This window comes from Rhinatrema bivittatum, chromosome 5 (assembly GCF_901001135.1).
Source record: "Rhinatrema bivittatum chromosome 5, aRhiBiv1.1, whole genome shotgun sequence".
Taxonomy (NCBI): Eukaryota; Metazoa; Chordata; class Amphibia; order Gymnophiona; family Rhinatrematidae; genus Rhinatrema; species Rhinatrema bivittatum.
The window spans coordinates 38367956-38387582 of NC_042619.1; the positions used below are offsets into that span (position 1 = coordinate 38367956).

Below are 19627 nucleotides of genomic sequence, written 5' to 3' on the forward strand. Positions count from 1 at the left end.
CTTATATTTAATTCTGAGTGCTATAACCCAACACAAATAGGATAATGACAAGTGAGAAAGCATGAAATGAAATTATCTGTTATGCAATGTAACCAATTAAGAGGCAATATTAAAAAATATTTCATTTGTTTTATAACGCATAGGAAACCACTTACAATGAGTAATGTCAGGAGGGCCATAGGGATCCGTCATATAAAAGGTGGTAGGCTTCCCAACCTTTAGATAAACTACATCTGAGGTGTTTTTCAATATAGCTACTGCCTCTTCATGCGATACTTCTTCTAAACTGTAGTTATTTACCTGAAAGGGGAACAAGAACAAATCGGTTAGAACGGGAAAAGGAAGCTGTTATGAAGCTGTACTCTGCATACATCTTCCACAATAATCCGAAAAAATCACACAGGGATCGTCTCGCCCATTTTGAGACCAGAAAGGAAGCAGATGACTATCTGGACAAATTGGTAAACAAAAATGTTTGCTAGAGATTTTGTGGAAGGCCAAACAGGAGTGAACAGGGCAAAAACAGGCAAGTAATGAAGATTTTTGGACCCTCCTTGCTGTAAGCCAGAGAATGAATTAATTACCTTGCTTCCCTCTGCATGAACTTCAGTATCCTTTTCCGGACATGCAAAAATTACTTGGGTGATGTTCTCCCAGGCTGATGCAGAAAGGTCCGCTTGGCGCAATGCACAGTTATACCCGTACTTGTGCACGCTGGTGAAACTGGGAGCACTGCTTTGTACCCTTTCAGGGAAATCCCATGCAAACGAGGGCATTAAGCAGTGCTCCCCAATGCAGAGTGCTACGCTTTCCTAGGGCCGGAAGCTTAACTCCGGGTCAGAGATGAAGTTAAGTTTCCAGCGCTACTGCATTAGCATCTAAAACTCTTAAAAAATGGGGAAAAAATGTCCAGAACACCTCCCCAGAGAAGTGCAAACGTACCCAGATAAGTACTGATTCATCCGGCTTTCTGGCGTGGTTTGCCGCTACTAATCTGGATAAGTATTTATCTGGCTAGCTAGCGGTGAACCGTGCCAGATAAATACTGCTAGCTGGATAAATCAATACTTCTGCGGGTAAGTGGCGCAGATAATGGCTGCGATCTGCCTGTGTCGGATAATGGGCTGCAATCTTACAGAGATCCTTCTCCCTTTCCTAAGTTAAAATGTGGATTTGGCCTGTGCTAAACTCACATTTTATAGTTAATGTGTGTTTTTTAAACTCCCAATGCATTTGCATAGCATTAGCTTATGGCATCGGGATTTCTTCAAAAATTAAATCTGAGTGTTAAAAACGTGTGCTGAAAACCAACACACTGTTTCTTAATGCTCAGCTTATTGCATCGACCTCTGAGTATGGACAGGCTGTGATGTCAGCGTGATCTAAGACACCTACCTTCAATCTCCTCACTAACTCATTTGTATGACATCTGAAAAGTTTTGTTGTGGGTGAAAAAAAATGTACCTGGTCCAAAGGTGATGTTTGAAGGGTAATTACTACATATCAAACCAGAGGTCATCATATTGGGGATGATTTTGGATTCTGAGCCTACTATGTAGGCCCCAACTGATAAAGTGGTGAAATGTTCTTTTTTCATTTTAACCTTATTCAGGAATTACGATACACCTGCTACTGTAATTAAGGCACTAATTTTCACTTGTCTTGCTTATTGTAATGGCCCATATATTGGTCTGTACAAAAAGACAACAGAATAGTTTACAGTTGCTTCAGAATGCAGCAGCTTATGTCTTGATGAAGTTAAATTTCCAAATCATATAACGACAGTGCTTTAGGAGCTGGTTGGTTTTAAAATTATGATACTGATTTATAGTTTTTGGGTTTTTTTAAGGAAGGTCTATTGCTGATAAAAAAAATAGTGCAATGGTAAGTTCCTAGGCGAGTTCTCCGTTCTCCTCAAGCTGTGCTGCTTTCTAGCCTAGTTATGTTAACTATGTAAGTACATGAAAAAGAACTTTTTCCTGTTATGGGCCAAATTTGTGGAACTCAGCAGCACGATTTCTGCATCTGATTAGAGAAGATTTAACACTTCAGAAGCATTGTAAATCGTGGTGGTTTTCTAAAGTTGTTACTTGATTTAGCAGTTCTTGTTACTGTTGGATTATTTGTTTAGCTTAGTGTTTTTGATGTTTTTGTTTGTTTGTATTAATTTTGTTGAATGCCTCCCAACCCTTTTAGTAGAATAGGGAACCTCATAAAATGCATGAACAAATAAATACATTTGCCCCAGATCCATAGGAAGCAATGGGAAACCCCACAGCATCATGAAAGCAATTCAGAATGGCAGTACCCAGGTCTTGCGCCACATACTGTATGTCACCTCAGTTTTAGAAGCAGAGCTCTTAGATTCGTTAAGAAAAGACAAGACATATACTGGAAAACATAAAAAAGCAACTGTGCAAGAGGTCACTTGGAGCTTGGAGCTCATTAAGCACCTTCCAGGCTTCCCAAGGAATCAGGAAGTTGATTAATAGGCAGTATTTAAGATTTCAATCACAGTATTTTAACCACTGGCATTTCATGATGCAATAAACACATTTTGGCTGTATTATTTTTTACTAATGCTCTATGCAAAGGACAGAGGAAATGAATGCTTCAAACCATGATCTCAATTCCAAGGGTGCTGAGCAAGCTCTATGGGCCACAACCTCTCAAGAATGGTGTTTTGCTTGCAGGACATAGCCAACTATTAGGATCTGGAGACCAGAGGGATGCTCAGGCTCTGAGACAGGCAGCAAGCAACCCGCTAAGGACAGAAAGGAGCGGAAGGTCCCACAAGTCCAGATTTCATCTCAGGGAAGTGGTGGTCCTAACAGAAGAAGTGGTTTCACATTTCTCACAGCTCCATGGGGAACATTCTCTGATCACTGTCAATGCCTATCAAACAGCAAATAAGAGTGTTAAATTCATAATTGGACATCCAAAGAAGTGGAAGAACCCCAAACACAAGTGGAAAATGTGAGCGCACAGGTGATCTGTAAGCACTCCAACATCAGAAGGAATGCCAGAGACACAGGAAGCGGGAGGGGCGACACCTGCAGCTCACAGCCACTCGGTCCTCCGTGGCGCCCCCTCGTCTCCCAGCACCCCAGGCAGCTGCCCTGTTCGCCCTAGCCAAAAGCAGGGTCCTGAGGCCAGGACAGGCAAGCTGAATCCATCTGTGAGGAAAGCATCCAAGGGCAGGAAGGAGCCATGTAATTGCAGTTTGGTAAGTACAAAGCCAGAGTGCACTGTTCCACCACCAGATCCCTATGGGAAAGGCTGAGAAGGGGGCCTTAGATACCAACATTTTTCCAAATGGGGTCAAGGGTTTCGCATCACAGTGCTTATGGTTATCCTCTTCTTCTGCACCACACGCACTTCTGAGACCACCACTCCCCGGAGCAGGCGCACTTCTCCTATTCTTTAATCTCTCTTCCACATGACCCCCGGAGTAACCCCCCGTTTGAAAGGAGTCCAGGAAGTAAACGTGGTCTGGCTGGTCATGCAGCTCCAGCACTGTGCAGCAGCTTCACAGCAAAGAAGCCCACAACTGTGGCAAACACACACTGACAGAACTCATTGCATGAGTGCGGTCCGTATAAACAATGCCTTTGTTTCCCCGATAACACCGATGATCAAATCACACCGAGCTCGAAGCGGGGTGAGACGGGTTCTTGGCTGGAACATATCGGTTAAAGGTCTTGATTGACTTAACGCCATGCGTATGGGATACCCAAGATGTACACTGCTTCAGGAGACATCTTTTGTTTCCTCCCTGTCACACTGAATTAAGAAGCACCGTCTGTGTCAGCAGCGTACCAAATTCTTTTTCAAAAGCTAAGTGTTGCAATGTCCTACTGCCACTGCCACTGCCACACTGTTGCTTTAAAAGTGTCCAGAAACAGCTAAACATGCTTCTTTTCTTTTTCACGCCAACGAAATCAAATTAGAAGAAAAGGAAACAGTGAGGCAGGGCATGGCTCTCGTAATTTTCTATGGGGGGAAAAGAAAATTAAAAATACAGGTTTCCCCCCCCCCCCCCCATATGAACTTAGGGATCTATGCAGGTAAAAGAGGAGAACCGCCGGAGTAAATCTGTTTGGACATAAGGCCTGGAAACATGCATAGCTGTTGTGGAATAACCATCTGCCAGAAGGAAGTGGAGCCAGTAATGGGGCCTTGCAAATGGACACTGCCTCCTGCCTCTCTGAATAGCTTTTGGGCTCTTGTAACTGAAGAATACCAAAGAATGAAACTAAACACATCTCTATTGTACAGTGCTGTGTACATTCACTAGCATGCTGAAAAGGGGAAAGATGAAATGGAAAAATGTTAAGAGGCATTACAAGAACAAGTGAATAAATATAACAAAAGTGATTCATTATAGCTGGCAATCTTAATGCTACGGTAGGGCTCCTACCTATCTCGCTTGTAATAGGAATAGCCTCATGACTCAAGCTGCCGCAGCTGTCTGGAGAAGACTACGTTTTGTGCCATCAGAGTCACCTCCCCCCTCCGTTGCTGCTTGCTCTGTTCTCGCTCCTGCCTCGGACTGCTGGCCCTGCCCGCACCCCCTGATGCCATCGCAGGTCGACCATAAGAGCTGGCCCGCTGTGGGGGGTGGGCTGTTGCCCCCAGGTGGACTCAGCAAAGAGAGTTGCCCCTTTGGGAGTGACCAAGAGAGACAGGGCACATTTTCAAGGAAATTGGTGGGGTTCGAATAGTTTTGAATGAAGGGGATTTGAAACATTTATGGGATAATTTGTAACATATGCATAAATCGGCCGGCAAATGCATGCAAAATTTACACCGATTTTCCAAAGAAACTTATGAACATAAGTCCACTTTGAAAATTATCCCATTAAATCTACCCACACACGCACACACTTGGGGAAAATGTATGTGTATAGGGGGTCAGTATTCAAAGGTATTTAGTTGGATAGTTCATAAATTATCTAGCTAACTGGCAAGTTTGTGAATATTGAACCATGTATTCAGCTAGATTTTAGTTGCACATGTCATTATTGGGTTAAAATTGAGTTGGATAAAAAAGAGGCCTTCCCTAGGTGGACCTAAATTATTTGGCTACCTTAGCCAATTTTAAGTTCAATCCAGGTAAGTTAGCCAGATAACGTTAGGCCAGCCTCAGAGCAGGTCTAAAGTTATTCAGCTTTGCTGCTTGAGTGGCACTGTTTGGAGAAAAAATAAAAAGGTCAGTGCGGGCCTGTGGCCTAATTCCCCCTCCCCCCCCCCCTCCAGATTTCACAAAAGGCCCTGCTGGCCTGAATACCCCCCACACCCCTCCTAACTGTAAAAATTACAAAAATGACAGTGTTGTCAGGGCAACGCTGTATGTGCCAGGAGTGAGTTAAGCTTACCTGGCCCTAGGCTGGGTTTTGCGCTATGCGGGGATGGGGGATCTGCAGGGGCTGGCAGGAGGGTAGCAAAGAGGTGGAGAGTGGGGGGAGGAGTGCAGGAGGGAATCACATGAAAAACAGAAAAGCTGGGGAAGGAGGTGCGGGTGCCAGACCTGTGGACCCCACGACATTTTCTTTTTTTACTATTCGGAGGGGTTTCAAGGAGGTGGAGGATGCTCGGTCTGACCTTTTATGAAATTTGGGGTGGGGAAGGGGGATAATCAGGCCATAGGCCCACACTACACCATTTTTTCTCCAAACAGCATATCTTTCGAAGATATCTGCTTTAAGTAGCAAGTTATCCGACTACACGATGCTGGACAACTTTAACACCTAACCGATGCTAGCCATAGCTGGTGAAGTTTTTAAATTATAGACTTATACGTAGTTAGACAACTTTAGGTGAGTATATTCAAGTGGGACATTTGTCCCACTGAACATTTGGGACAAATTATCCAGCAAACATTAGATGGCTTACTGAATATTACACCATAATTTTAAAATCTAAGAGGTCCATATTCAGAAGCATCAAACCAGACATCTTAGAAGATATCCTGCTAAATGAATATTTATTACATAGGGGTCATTTATCAAAGTGCTATATGGCGTTTTCGCATGCGTTAAGCTGTTTTCGCATGCAAAAAAACGCCTTTAACGCATGCAAATGAGAAAAAGGGGAGGATATTGGGGCGGGAATTTTGTCCAAGTGGGCTGGGCTCACAGTTTTGCGAAGCCGTATCGCACGGCTTTAACTACACCTTTTTCATTGCGCAGTGCGATGAGCTCCTAGAAAGCCTAGGTATCAGGGCCCTCCTACAACCGAGAGAGAGAGAGAGCCTAGCCATAATGCCCTCACCTTTCTCTCTCTCTCGTGGTTGTAGGAGGACCCTGATAGCTTGGCTGGCTCTCCAGGAGCTTAAAACTACTAAACATGGTCCCCCCAGTGATTGTATGTGGGAAATACAACAATTCTGGCACTTATCGCAAAGTGCGAAAATGTTATCGCAATTTGCGCTTCGCATAGGTATCAGCGCAAATTGCAATAAACTGCCTATTACCATAAAACACACCCCTTTTCCTATCACATGTGATATTTAGTGCATTTTGATAAATCCAGGCCATAGAAGCTAAATTCTAGCTGGCTAATTTTTATCTGGCTAACATTTGGATGGATAAGTCAGGGCCGTTCTGGGGGCATAACTGGGAGGAGCTGAGTTAACTGGATAAATTATCCAGCTAACTCCAATATTCTGAGTCAAGGATTTGCTATTAAATTTCAAGTCTGTGCCTCGTTAGAACTCTAATTCTTCTGATCATGCTATAGAATTATGGTCTGAATGTGATCCCACTGTGGCTTTTGAGGTTGCTCAGACAATCTCTAAGTTAAACCCTTCCTTCTGTTCTTTAACTACGGGCAGGGATCTTATTGCCCCTGCCCTCTGTACACTTATTAATCTTTTCTTGTCAGAGGGAATTGTTCCAGCTAGGCTAAAGCAATCGGTTATTAGGCCATTGTTACAGAAATCAGGACTGGACCCTTCCATTCCTTCTAATTATCGACCAATTTCTAGTTTGTCTTTCATGTCTAAATTGCTAGAAATTATAGTATTTAGGCAACTTTTTAAATTTGTTGAAGAACATCAGATTCTTGACCCCTTTCAGTTTGGCTTCAGAGAGTCACTTAATACTGAGATTCTTCTTGTTTCTTTGCTTGATTGCATCAGACGGGGTCTCAACAGTGGTCATAACTATATTTTGGTTATGCTGGATATTTCATCTGCTTTTGACACCCTTGACCATGATAGTTATATTGTTTGAAAGAATGTGGGATTTCTGGACAGGTTTTGTCCTGGTTTACATCATACTTTTCAGGTCGGCGATCTTAGGTCATAATGGAGGAGTCAGGGGTCTCCTTGGTTTTCAAATACTACAGGTGTCTCTCAGGGTTCGGCTTTATCTTCTGTACTTTTCAACATTTACTTAGCTCCACTTTGTAAGATTCTAATGACTTTTTATGATGGCTTTTGAATTTATGCTGATGATATCCAGTTTTATATCAAAACAAGAGCCACGAGGGCTGAAACAGTGAGTATTACTGGGATTTGTCTGACAACCATAATATAAACTGTCTCTAAATGTTGTAAAAACAGAATTTTTGGTTATTCAGTGTGCTAGTTGCCTTGATGTCCCTACCAATATTGTCTTGAATAACATTGATTTCCCAATTTAACTTAAGTAAGAAGTCTGGGTGTATTGATTGATGCTAAACTATCTTTTCATCACCTTATTAAGGGTGTAATTTGAAATGGATTTTTCAAACTTAGAGTCCTACATGGCCTTAAGATTCTGCTTGAACCGTTCGATTTTAAATTGGTTATTCAAGCCTCTGTGCTGCCTACTATGGATTATTGCAATGCTGTATATCTTGGGCTTCCTGATGTAGTGATAAAACCTTTACAACTTCTTCTCAAGTCTATGGCATGTCTAATCAGTGGAACAAGAAGCTCAGACCATATTTCTCCTACGCTACATCTTCTTCAATGGTTGCCTATTCGGTACAGGATTCAATTCAAGATTCTGTTTTTGATGCACAAACTTCTTAGCATTTCTTCCTTTCCGTGGATTAATTTTCTTCTTCGTATTTACCAACCAACTAGGAATCTCAGCTCACAGGAGAGGGGACTCCTTGAGGTGCCAACTGTGAGGACAGAGAGATTGTCAACTATGAGAGAAGATGCCTTTTCTGTGGCAGCATCTGTAATGTGGAATTCTATTCCTGCACCTTTAAGACTTATGGAGTGCAAAAAAACTTTTAAAGCTGCACTAAAAACTTTTCTGGTTAAGCTAGCATTTACTTGAACTATGCATTATCAAATCTGAGTTATACTGATTGTAGGTTACTGACGTTTTATGTCATGTACTGTTTTATTGATATATTGTGTATGTTTTATTTTGTAAATCACTTTGAGCTTTTGCACAAAAGCGATTAAGAAATTTTAATAAACTAAACTTATCCAGCTAAGTCTGGTAGAACCGTACACCTGTCCCAAAGTAAGCCAGATATAGCTGAATATATTTAGCCGCACTGCTGAATATATAGGCTAAGTTTATCCAGCTAACTAGCTGAGCCTCACAGTGGCTAAATATGAACCCCATCCCCAGTAATACCTCTGGTCACCCCTGGTAAACTTATGCATGAGCATGACATATGCGCACAAATTTACCAACACATGGGCAGGCAATTTTGTAAAATACCATTCCTGAGCATAAAACACTGTTTTATCTGCAGAAGATCCTATGAAATTTTTTGTCTTAATGGTCTTTTAATAACAAATACTTTTTCATGAAATTTGTTTGGTATGCAAGAGGTTTCAAAATTGCAAATTTAATTGATTTGAATAGTTTTATAGTACTAAGTAATGAGATTTTGATTTTACCACCAGGATTTTAGAATCACAGTAAAAGTTCTTTCATTTGACAGCCTTGTGGACTGCAGCCTCGAACAATAAGGGATTCATGGTATCTATTTGGTATAATAATGTCGGAAAAAGAAGCAAGAACTGATTAATGTGAACAAAGGCTGCCAACACTTTCCTATTGAACATGGATCCTAGATGAAAAGTATCAGGAGTGGGTGGCCAAAGTGAAGATTCCAAAGGAGAAAGAAAATAAGAATTTTCCTCAAATGTGAAAGAGGCAATTAGCCTACATGTTGGATGGAGAGTTATGAATACTAGCCTTATCAGATCCACTAGAGACTGAATTAATGAACCCTCAAAGTACCAAGAAGAGCTAGTTCCTTCTGCTCAAATGTTACATAATGCACATAATAGATTTGTACCTTTTAGATAGGACTGTATAGATCAGAAGAGTTTGCCTCGTAGTTGATGAGAATAGTGACTTTACTTTTATAAAGTTACAAGTCTCATGCAGGGCAGAATAGCTGCAGGCATGTGGGCATCAGCAGAACATAAGAACATAAAAAACGTCGTGCTGGGTCAAACCATAGTCCACCGAGCCCAGCATTCTGTTTCCGACAGAGGCTAGTCCAGGTCACAAGTACTCGGCAGATCCCCAACATTTGATCTCTTTCTTGTATCTCACTCCCAGGGATAAGCGCTGGCTTTCCCAAGTCTACTTGGCTAATAACTGTTTATGGAGTTTTCCTTTAGGAGCTTGTCCGATCCTTTTCTGAACCCCTGTATGTTAGTAGCCTTGAGCTCGTCTTACGGAAATAGATTCCATAGCTTGTTTGGGCATGGAATGAAAGAACATCTCCTATGATTTGTTTTAAATCTCCCGGTTGCTAGTTCCTGATGCAGATTAAAGTCTGCGTTAGAAACGGTTACTATATGCCATAGTCTAGTACAGGGCTCCTTCTATCTCATACAGCTTTACTGCTCAGATGGTTGCGTGCCTATAATCGGGCCGATACAGTACAGTGCGCTCCGATGGAACACACTGTTAACCCGCCATTGGACGCGCATTTTTCCTTACCCCTTATTCAGTAAGGGGCCGAAAACGCGCGTCCAACTCGCCGAACCTAATAGCGCCCTCAACATGCAAATGCATGTTGATGGCCCCATTAGGTATTCCCACGCGATTCAGAAAACAAAATGTGCAGCCAAGCCCAACATTTTGCTTTCAGAAATTAGCGCCTACCCAAAGGCAGGCGCTAATTTCTTTGGGTACCGGGAAAGTGCACAGAAAAGCAGTAAAAACTGCTTTTCGTGCACCCTCCGACTTAATATCATGGTGATATTAAGTCAGAGGTCCCGAAGGGTAAAAAAAGTAAAAAAAAAATTTTTTTTTAATTTGAAGTCGGCCCGCGGCTATCGGGTTGAGAACCGGACGCTCAATTTTGCCGGCATCCGGTTTCTGAGTCCATGGCTGTCAGCGGGCTCGAGAACCGACGCCAGAAAAATTGAGCGTCGGCTGTCAAACCCGCTGACAGCCACCGTTCCGGTCCAAAAGGAGGCGCTAGGGACGCGCTAGTGTCCCTAGCGCCTCCTTTTGCCCGTTTCTACCACCGGGCCTCATTTAAATACTGAATCGCGCGGACAGGCGAGTGGCCTGTGTGCGCGCCGGGAGAGAGGGCGTTTGCCCGCTCTCCCGTGGACTTTACTGAATTGGCCCAAATGTTTGCTAATGCCAGCCACCACACATTCAGAAAGGTCTACAAATGTGAAACTGTGCCTGCTTCAAGAAAAATGCAGTGAGCCTCTGAGGGAAACCCATAGCATCTGCTTTGCTTTAATTGAAACTACTCCAGTTTTCCCTGCTCACATTCCTTAGCAATTGGCATTGTGTGTGTCAGTACGGTGAGATTACTTCTTAGAAGGAACTCTCATCCCAGTTCATATTGCAATGCACACAGAATAGGGTACTGATACAGATTCCTACAGTGTGTTCAGTGGAGACATGAAGTACCACCTTTAACTTGAAAGCATGAACACTGCAATGGAAGTCATCATTAATTGTTAATAAAATATATGCATTCATTTATAACTCCAATCTGCTCTAGAAAAAGGTACTATCTAAGAAACTATATTGTTATTACTACCATTACAGGTATGACATTGCTTGCTAATATTTCAAATACATTAAGAGCAATTGAAACAGCACTGAGGATCTTCTCCTCTATCTGTGAAATTATCCCATGGTACTGAAGTCCTAAAATGATCTCACCCTCCAGGACATGAAATGGTAAAAATCCCAGGTGGGCCAAAGTTTGCCTAGATGAAGCAGAAGTCCCTTCCCACAAAAATATCTGAAGTACAGATGTACTTCAGTTTCTCCAAATTTTCAATCCTCTTCGCTTTTGTTTATCTGGGGGTGTTCAGATATACAGAACTTATTACTTTCACTTCTTAGGATCTTTCAGAATAAAAACTCCAGACAGGAAAGACAAATAATTTCTCTCTTTTCCCTACTCTTGGGCAGAAACTTCCTCCTGAAACAAAAGATTCTTCACAGAAATGCTTAATCACTAGAATAGAGTCACCCAGTCCATCCACTGGATGTGAGATGGAACAAAAGCAATAGGCCCGGCGGTACTGAGTGTACAAACCATGCAATTGCATAGGGCAGTACACCTGGTAGAGCGGTGGCTGTGGTGGAAGGGGTGCACCAAATGGAGCAGCTAGAGGCCCGTGTGGCCACTAGTGGACCCCTTCCCACCAGCAGCAGAAGAGAGGAGAAGCCAATGCGGCTGCTGGTGGACCCCATCCCACTGGAGGCAGAAGAATGGAAAGAGCCACACCGAACTCCACCATTCTGCGGTTTCTCCTTATGTGCCAACTGGACCCATGGTACTCAACACTCGGGGTTCTAGGACTTCCTGTAGGCTCATCTCGTGCTAACACCATGAGTGTTAAATTCTGCAGGCCGGCCAGCACAAGGAGCAGCTACAGAAAGGACTCCTACAGTCTGCAACACATACTGTTCTCTGGGTTGCAGCAGCAGCAGTAGTAGTAATAGTACAAGAGGAGGAAGAGAAAAAACATGGTCCCTGCCTGCCTTGAATGAGTGTCAGTTGTGAAAGAGAGCCTGGGTGTGCGTGTGGAAATGGGAGCCTGCCTAGGGTAGATAGGGGTATGTGTGTGTGAACTGGAATCTGCCTGGGGAGGGGATAGGTGTACATGTGTGTGAATATGAGCCTGTTTGGGGGGATTGGGTGTGCATGTGTGTGAATGGGAACTTGTCTGGGGCTGATGGGGCTGTATGTGTGTGTGTGTGAATAGAAGAATTCTAGGGTGGATAGGGATGTGGTGTGTATGAACGGGAGCCTGCCTGGGGAGGATTGTATATGTGTGTGAATGGGAGCCTGTCTTGGGGGGTATGAAGGGTGTGTGAAGGGGAGCCTGCTTGGGATGGGGTATGTGTATGTATGGAAGCCTGCCTGGGGGGATGGGCATGTGAATGTGAATTGGAGCCTACTTCGCATGGATAGGCCTGTGTGTGAACGGGCACCTGCCTGGAAGAATGTGTGTGTGTGTGTGTGTGTGTGTGTGAATGGATACCTGCCTGGGGGTGAGTGTGTGTGTGTGTCTGCATGGATACCTGCCAGGGGTATGTGTGTGTGTGAATGGGTGCCTGACTGGATATGTATGTGTGAATGGGAGCCTGCCTGGGGGGGATCTGTGTGTATCAATGGGTGTCTGGGGGGATAGGCATGTGTGTGAATGGGAACCTGCCTGGGTTGGATGGTTGTGTGTATATGTGTGTGTGAATGGGAGCCTGCCCGAGGAGGATGTGTGTATATGAATGAGTGCCTACCTGGAGGAATGGGCATGTGTGTGAATGGGAACCTGCCTGGGTGGGATGGTTGTGTGTATGTGAATGGGCGCCTGTCTGGGAGGGATATGTGTGTGTGTGTTGGTGTGTGTATGTGTGTAAATGGGTGCCTGCCTGGGGGGATATGTATGTGTGTGTGTGAATGGGCAGTCACTTGGGGGGGGATATGTGTGAATGTGTGTGTGTGAATGGGCACCTGCCATGGAGGAAGTGTGTGTATGTGTGTGTGAATAAGTGTCTGTCTGGGAGATGGGTGTATGTGTGTGTGAATTGGAGTCTGCCTGGGGGGATATGTGTGTATGAATGGGTGCCTGCCTGGAGGATGGGCATGTGTGTGTGAATGGGAGCCTGTCTGGGGGGGATGGATGTGAGTGTGTGAATGGAAGCCTGTCTGAGGGGCATGGGCATGTGTGTGTGAATGGGAACCTGTCTGGGGGGGATGGATGTGAGTGTGTGAATGGAAGCTTGTCTGAGGGGCATGGGCATGTGTGTGTGAATGGGAGCCTGCCTGGGTGTGTGTGTTTGTGTATGTGTGAATGGGCGCCTGCCTGAGGGAGGATATGTGTGTGTGTGTGTGTGTGTGTGTGTGTGTATGTGTGTGTGAAAGACTACCTGCCTGGGAGGATGAGTGTGTCTGTGAATGGGAGTCTGTCTGGGGGGATTTGTATGTGGGTGTGAATGAAAGCCTGCCTTGGGGACATGGACTATGTGAAGGGGGACCTGCTTGGGGGGATGGTGTATGTGTGAATGAATGGAAGCCTGCCTGGGGGGGTGGGGGGTGGAATGTATATGTGTGGGTGTGAATGGGCACCTACCTGGGGGGATGTGTGGGTATGTGGTGTGTGAATGGGTACCTGCCTGGGGGGATGTGTGTGTGTGTGTGTGTGTGTGTGTGTGATTAGGAGGATGCTTGGGGGTGGAAGGGTATCTGTGAATGGGAGTCTGTCTGGGGGGATGTGTATGTATGTGAATTGGAGCCTGCTGGGGGGGGGGGGGGGATGTGTGTGTGTGAGTGTGTATGTCTGTAAATGGGAGCCTGCCTGAGGGGATGGGTGTATGTGTGCATGTGAATGGAAGCCTGCCTTGCGAGGAACAGGTGATCCTTTCCTCTCGGAAGGAGCACTGAGAGGAAAAGATCACCTTGCTGGTGGCTGAAAAGAATCGGTAAGTACTGCTTGGGGAAATTTAAAACTTAAACGTTTTGGAGAGAATTAAACTATTGGCTTATATTTTTTAGTGTGTTTCTGTGTCTGTATTAAGTAGCTAGTCAGAAGGCAGGCTTGTCTCTCCCTCCCTTCCAGCCCTCTCCCACCCACCCCTAGCTCATTCTTTAATTTATTGGCAGGTGACACTTAAAAAAATAAAATCAGCCTTTTAACTTAAATTATCAAGAGTTTAATCATTCCCTTGTAGGTCACTACCAGATAAATAGTGAATACACTAATACATTTAAATAACCCAAATTATATGCCTTCCTATTACCATAGCAATCTAAACTTAACTAAGAACTGAACAAATTTAAGATTAAGATAGCAATCCAGCAGCAAGAGGGGGGTCTCCCAGTTTTTTGCATCGAGTGTCACACCCACCACTGAGAAGTTGTATGTCTGCACCCAGCGCAAAGAGCTCCTGCCTTTCAGAGAAAGAGTCCGATTTCTGGAGGCTAGAGTGGAAGACCTGGAGGAGCTGAGGCAGACAGGTATATAGTTGAGACCTTCAGGGACACAGTAGCCAATCCCAACTCCAGTCTGAACGCCCTGGTGCTGCCTTGGAGAAGGAAGATCTCCTGATCAGAGAGCAACAACCTGGTGCAGCAGGAAATGATCCTGTAGCAAGGATCTGTGCTCCAGGTGGTGCATTGTCCTCTTGCACCGAGAATGTGTCTCCAAGGGCTACTGCCCAGGAGGGAAGGGTTAGGTTGGCCGTCATAGCTGGTGATTTGATTATTAGGTATGTAGCCAGCTGGGTGGTTGGTGGGAGTGAAGATTCCTGGTAACATGCCTACCTGGCACGAAGGTGGCGGACCTCACACATCACCTAGCTAGGATTTTAGACAGTACTGGGGAGGAGCCAGCTGTCATGGTACTTGTGAGCACCAACAACATAGGAAAATGTAGGACGGAGGTTCTGGAAGCCAAATTTAGTCTCTTAAGTAGAAAGCTAAGTTAAGACATTGATAAGACAGGCTAAGAGAGAATTTGAAAAGAAGTTGGCTGTAGAGGCAAAAACTCACAGTAAAAACTTTTTTAAATATATCCGAAGCAGAAAGCCTATGAGGGAGTCAGTTGGACCGTTAGATGATCGAGGGGTTAAAGGGGCACTTAGAGAAGATAAGGCCATCGCGGAAAGATTAAATGATTTCTTTGCTTCGGTGTTTACTGAAGAGGATGTTGGGGAGGTACCCGTAATGGAGAAGGTTTTCATGGGTAATGATTCAGATGGACTGAATCAAATCACGGTGAACCTAGAAGATGTGGTAGGCCTGATTGACAAACTGAAGAGTAGTAAATCACATGGACCGGATGGTATACACCCCAGAGTTCTGAAGGAAATAAAAAATGAAATTTCAGACCTATTAGTAAAAATTTGCAACTTATGATTAAAATCATCCATTGTACCTGAAGACTGGAGGATAGCAAATGTAACCCCAATATTTAAAAAGGGCTCAAGGGGCGATCCGGGAAACTACAGACCGGTTAGCCTGACTTCAGTGCCAGGAAAAATAGTGGAAAGTGTTCTAAACATCAAAATCACAGAACATATAGAAAGACATGGTTTAATGGAACAAAGTCAGCATGGCTTTACCCAGGGCAAGTCTTGCCTCACAAATCTGCTTCACTTTTTTGAAGGAGTTAACAAACATGTGGATAAGGGTGAACCGGTAGATATAGTATACTTGGATTTTCAGAAGGCGTTTGACAAAGTTCCTCATGAGAGGCTTCTAGGAAAAGTAAAAAGTCATGGGATAGGTGGCGATATCCTTTCGTGGATTGCAAACTGGCTAAAAGACAGGAAACAGAGAGTAGGATTAAATGGGCAATTTTCTCAGTGGAAGGGAGTGGACAGTGGAGTGCCTCAGGGATCTGTATTGGGACCCTTACTGTTCAATATATTTATAAATGATTTGGAAAGAAATACGACTAGTGAGATAATCAAATTTGCAGATGACACAAAATTGTTCAGAGTAGCTAAATCACAAGCAGATTGTGATAAATTGCAGGAAGACCTTGTGAGACTGGAAAATTGGGCATCCAAATGGCAGATGAAATTTAATGTGGATAAGTGCAAGGTGATGCATATAGGGAAAAATAACCCATGCTATAATTACACAATGTTGGGTTCCATATTAGGTGCTACAACCCAAGAAAGAGATCTAGGTGTCATAGTGGATAATACACTGAAATCGTCGGTGCAGTGTGCTGCGGCAGTCAAAAAAGCAAACAGAATGTTGGGAATTATTAGAAAAGGAATGGTGAATAAAACGGAAAATGTCATAATGCCTCTGTATCGCTCCATGGTGAGACTGCACCTTGAATACTGTGTACAATTCTGGTCGCCGCATCTCAAAAGAGATATAATTGCGATGGAGAAGGTACAGAGAAGGGCTACCAAAATGATAAGGGGAATGGAACAACTCCCCTATGAGGAAAGACTAAAGAGGTTAGGACTTTTCAGCTTGGAGAAGAGACGACTGAGGGGGGCTATGATAGAGGTGTTTAAAATCATGAGAGGTCTAGAACGGGTAGATGTGAATCGGTTATTTACTCTTTCGGATAGTAGAAAGACTAGGGGGCACTCCATGAAGTTAGCATGGGGCACATTTAAAACTAATCGGAGAAAGTTCTTTTTTACTCAACGCACAATTAAACTCTGGAATTTGTTGCCAGAGAATGTGGTTAGTGCAGTTAGTATAGCTGTGTTTAAAAAAGGATGGGATAAGTTCTTGGAGGAGAAGTCCATTACCTGCTATTAAGTTCACTTAGAGAATAGCCACTGCCATTAGCAATGGTAACATGGAATAGACTTAGTTTTTGGATACTTGCCAGGTTCTTATGGCCTGGATTGGCCACTGTTGGAAACAGGATGCTGGGCTTGATGGACCCTTGGTCTGACCCAGTATGGCATTTTCTTATGTTCTTAAGCTGAAATCCAGAACCTCCAAGGTAGCATTCTCTGAAATGCTCCCTGTTCCACATGCAGATCCCTAGAGGCAGGCAGAGCTCCGGAGTCTCAATGTGTGAATGAGACAATGTTGCAAGGAAGAGGGATTCAGTTTGTAAGAAACTGGGAAACCTTTGGGGAAGGGAGAGTCTTTTCCGAAGGGATGGGCTCCACCGTAACCAGGATGGAGCCAGGCTGCTGGCACTAACATTTAAAAAAGAGATACAGCAGCTTTTAAAACAAATCAAAAGGGAAAGCCAACAGTTGATCAGCAGCGCATGGTTCGGAGGAAGGTATCTTCGAAGGATACTAATGAAGCATTAAAGTTAGGGCATCCCAATAATAAGAAAAGTAGTCAAGTACCTATAATTAAAGACTCACTTGAGCTAAAAGATTCCAATTTATCCCTATCAACTGAAAAGAAAAATCTTAATAAAAACAAAAAGCACACTTTGAAATGTTTGTATGCTAATTCTAAAAGTCTAAGAAGTAAGATGGGAGAGTTAGCGTGTACAGCAGTGAATGATGACATAGACTTAATTGGCATCTCAGAGACATGGTGGAAAGAGGATAACCATTGGGTTAGTGCTATACCAGGGTACAAATTATATCGCAATGATAGAGAGGAGCAATTTGGTGGCAGGGTGTTGCTTTATGTCCGGGATGGCATAGAGTCCAACAGGATAAAGGAACTCTACTTCCAACTCCCTTAGTATCCTAAACTTAACTAGGAACTCAATAAAACTAAAATGAAGGCAGCAGTCCAGCAGCAAGAGGGGAGCGTTCCAGTCTTTTGCATTGAGTGTCACATGTATGATTTTTTTACACGCCGGTGAGATTGTATGTGTGCACTCAGTGCAAAGAGCTCCTGGCTCTCAGGGAATGAGTCCAATCTCTGGAGGCTAGAGTACCAGACTTGGAGGAGCTGAGGCAGACAGAAGTACATTGATGAGATCTTCAGGGACTTAGTAGCCAATAGGGATGTGAATCGTTTTTTGACGATTTAAAAAAATCGTCAGATATTTTTTAAATCGTCAAAAATAGTTAGAGCCGCGATACAATAGAAATTCCCCCGATTTATCGTGAAAAATCGTAAATCGGGGGAGGGCGGGAAAACAGGCACACCAAAACAACCCCTAAACCCACCCCGACCCTTTAAAACAAATCCCCCACCCTCCCGAACCCCCTCAAAATGTTTTAAATTACCTGGTGGTCCAGTGAGGGGGGTCCCGGCGCGATCTCCCGCTCTCGGGCCATCGGCGCCATTTTGGCTGCCACTAATATAAATGGCGCCGATGGTCCGATAAAAAAAAACCCCACCCGACCCTTTAAAATGACCCCCTTAGCCTCCCCCCCTCCCGACCCCCCCCCCAAAACTTTTTACACATACCTGATGGTCCAGGGGGGCCGCGGGGAGCGATCTCCCATTCCCAGGCCATCGGCTGAGCTAAAAAAAAATGGCGCTGATGGCCCTTTGCCCTTACCATGTGACAGGGCAAAGGTAGCGCCGGCGCTACCTTTGCCCTGACAATGTCACAGGGCCTGACCGTCGCCCCTATGACATAGTGAGGGCAAAGGTAGCGCCGGCGCCATTTTGAATACTGGAGGTTGCTCCCGGACCCCCGCTGGAGTTTTGGCAAGTCTTGTGGGGGTCAGGAGGCCCCCCCCAATCTGGCCAAAAGTCCCTGGGGGTCCAGCGGGGGTCTGGGAGCGATCTCCTACACTCAGGCCGTATTGCCAATATTCAAAATGGCGCCGGTGCTACCTTTGCCCTGTCACATGGTAAGGGCAAAGGGCCATTGGCGCCATTTTTTTTAGCGCAACCGATGGCCTGGGAACGGGAAATCCCTCCCCGCGGCCCCCCTGGACCACCAGGTATGTGTAAAAAGTTTTTGGGGGGGTTGGGAGAGTGGGGGAGGCTAAGGGGGTAATTTTAAAGGGTTGGGGTGGGTTTTTTTTTATCAGCACGGGCCTCACTAAAAAAAATTTGTGATGTGAATTGGAATCGGAACCGATCCCAATTCACATCTCTAACGATCAAATTCCCCCCCCCCAGCCGAACCCGATCGTTAAAACGATCGGGAACACAATTCACATCCCTAGTAGCCAAGTCTCAAATCCAGTCTGGCAGCCCCAGTGCTGCCTTGGATCAGAAAGGTCTTCCAGTAGGAGAACATCACCCTGGTGTAGCAGGAAGTGATCCTGTAGCAAGGACCTGCTCTCCAGGTTATGCATTGTCCTCTCGCACTCAGAACAAGTCTCCCAGGACTACTGCCCAGGAGGGAAGGGTTAGGCCGGCCATCATATTTGGTGATTCAATTATTAGAAAGTAGATAGCAGGGTGGATGTGAGGACTGCCTGGTAACTTGCCTGCCTGGTGCGAAGGTGGCAGACCTCACACGTCACCTAGATAGGATTATAGACAGTGCTGGGTAGGGGCCAGCTGTCATGGTACATGTGGGCACCAACGACATAGGAAAATGTGAGAGAGAGGTTCTGGAAGCCAAATTTAGGATTTTAGGTAGAAAGCTGAAATTCAGAACCTCCAGGGTGGCATTCTCTGAAATGCTTCCTGTTCCACGTGCAGGTCGCCAGAGGCAGGCAGAGCTCCAGAGTTTCAATTCATGGATGAGACGATGGTGCAGGAAAGAGGGATTCAGTTTTGTAAAGAACTGGGGAAACTTTTGTGGAAGGGGGAGACTTTTCCGAAAGGATGGGCTCCACCTTAACCAGAGTGGAGCCAAGCTGCTGGC

At 44.6% G+C, this 19627-nt stretch overlaps 1 protein-coding gene across 1 annotated transcript in view; it reads right to left on the bottom strand.

Moving 5' to 3' along the window:
* DLG2 (discs large MAGUK scaffold protein 2) overlaps nucleotides 1-19627 on the bottom strand; it is a 2548136-nt gene that overhangs the window by 924208 nt on the left and 1604301 nt on the right. The window contains exon 11 of the mRNA XM_029602231.1: nucleotides 156-300. Within this exon, the coding sequence (XP_029458091.1) occupies nucleotides 156-300 (145 nt within the window). The remainder of the gene's footprint in view (nucleotides 1-155; nucleotides 301-19627) is intronic.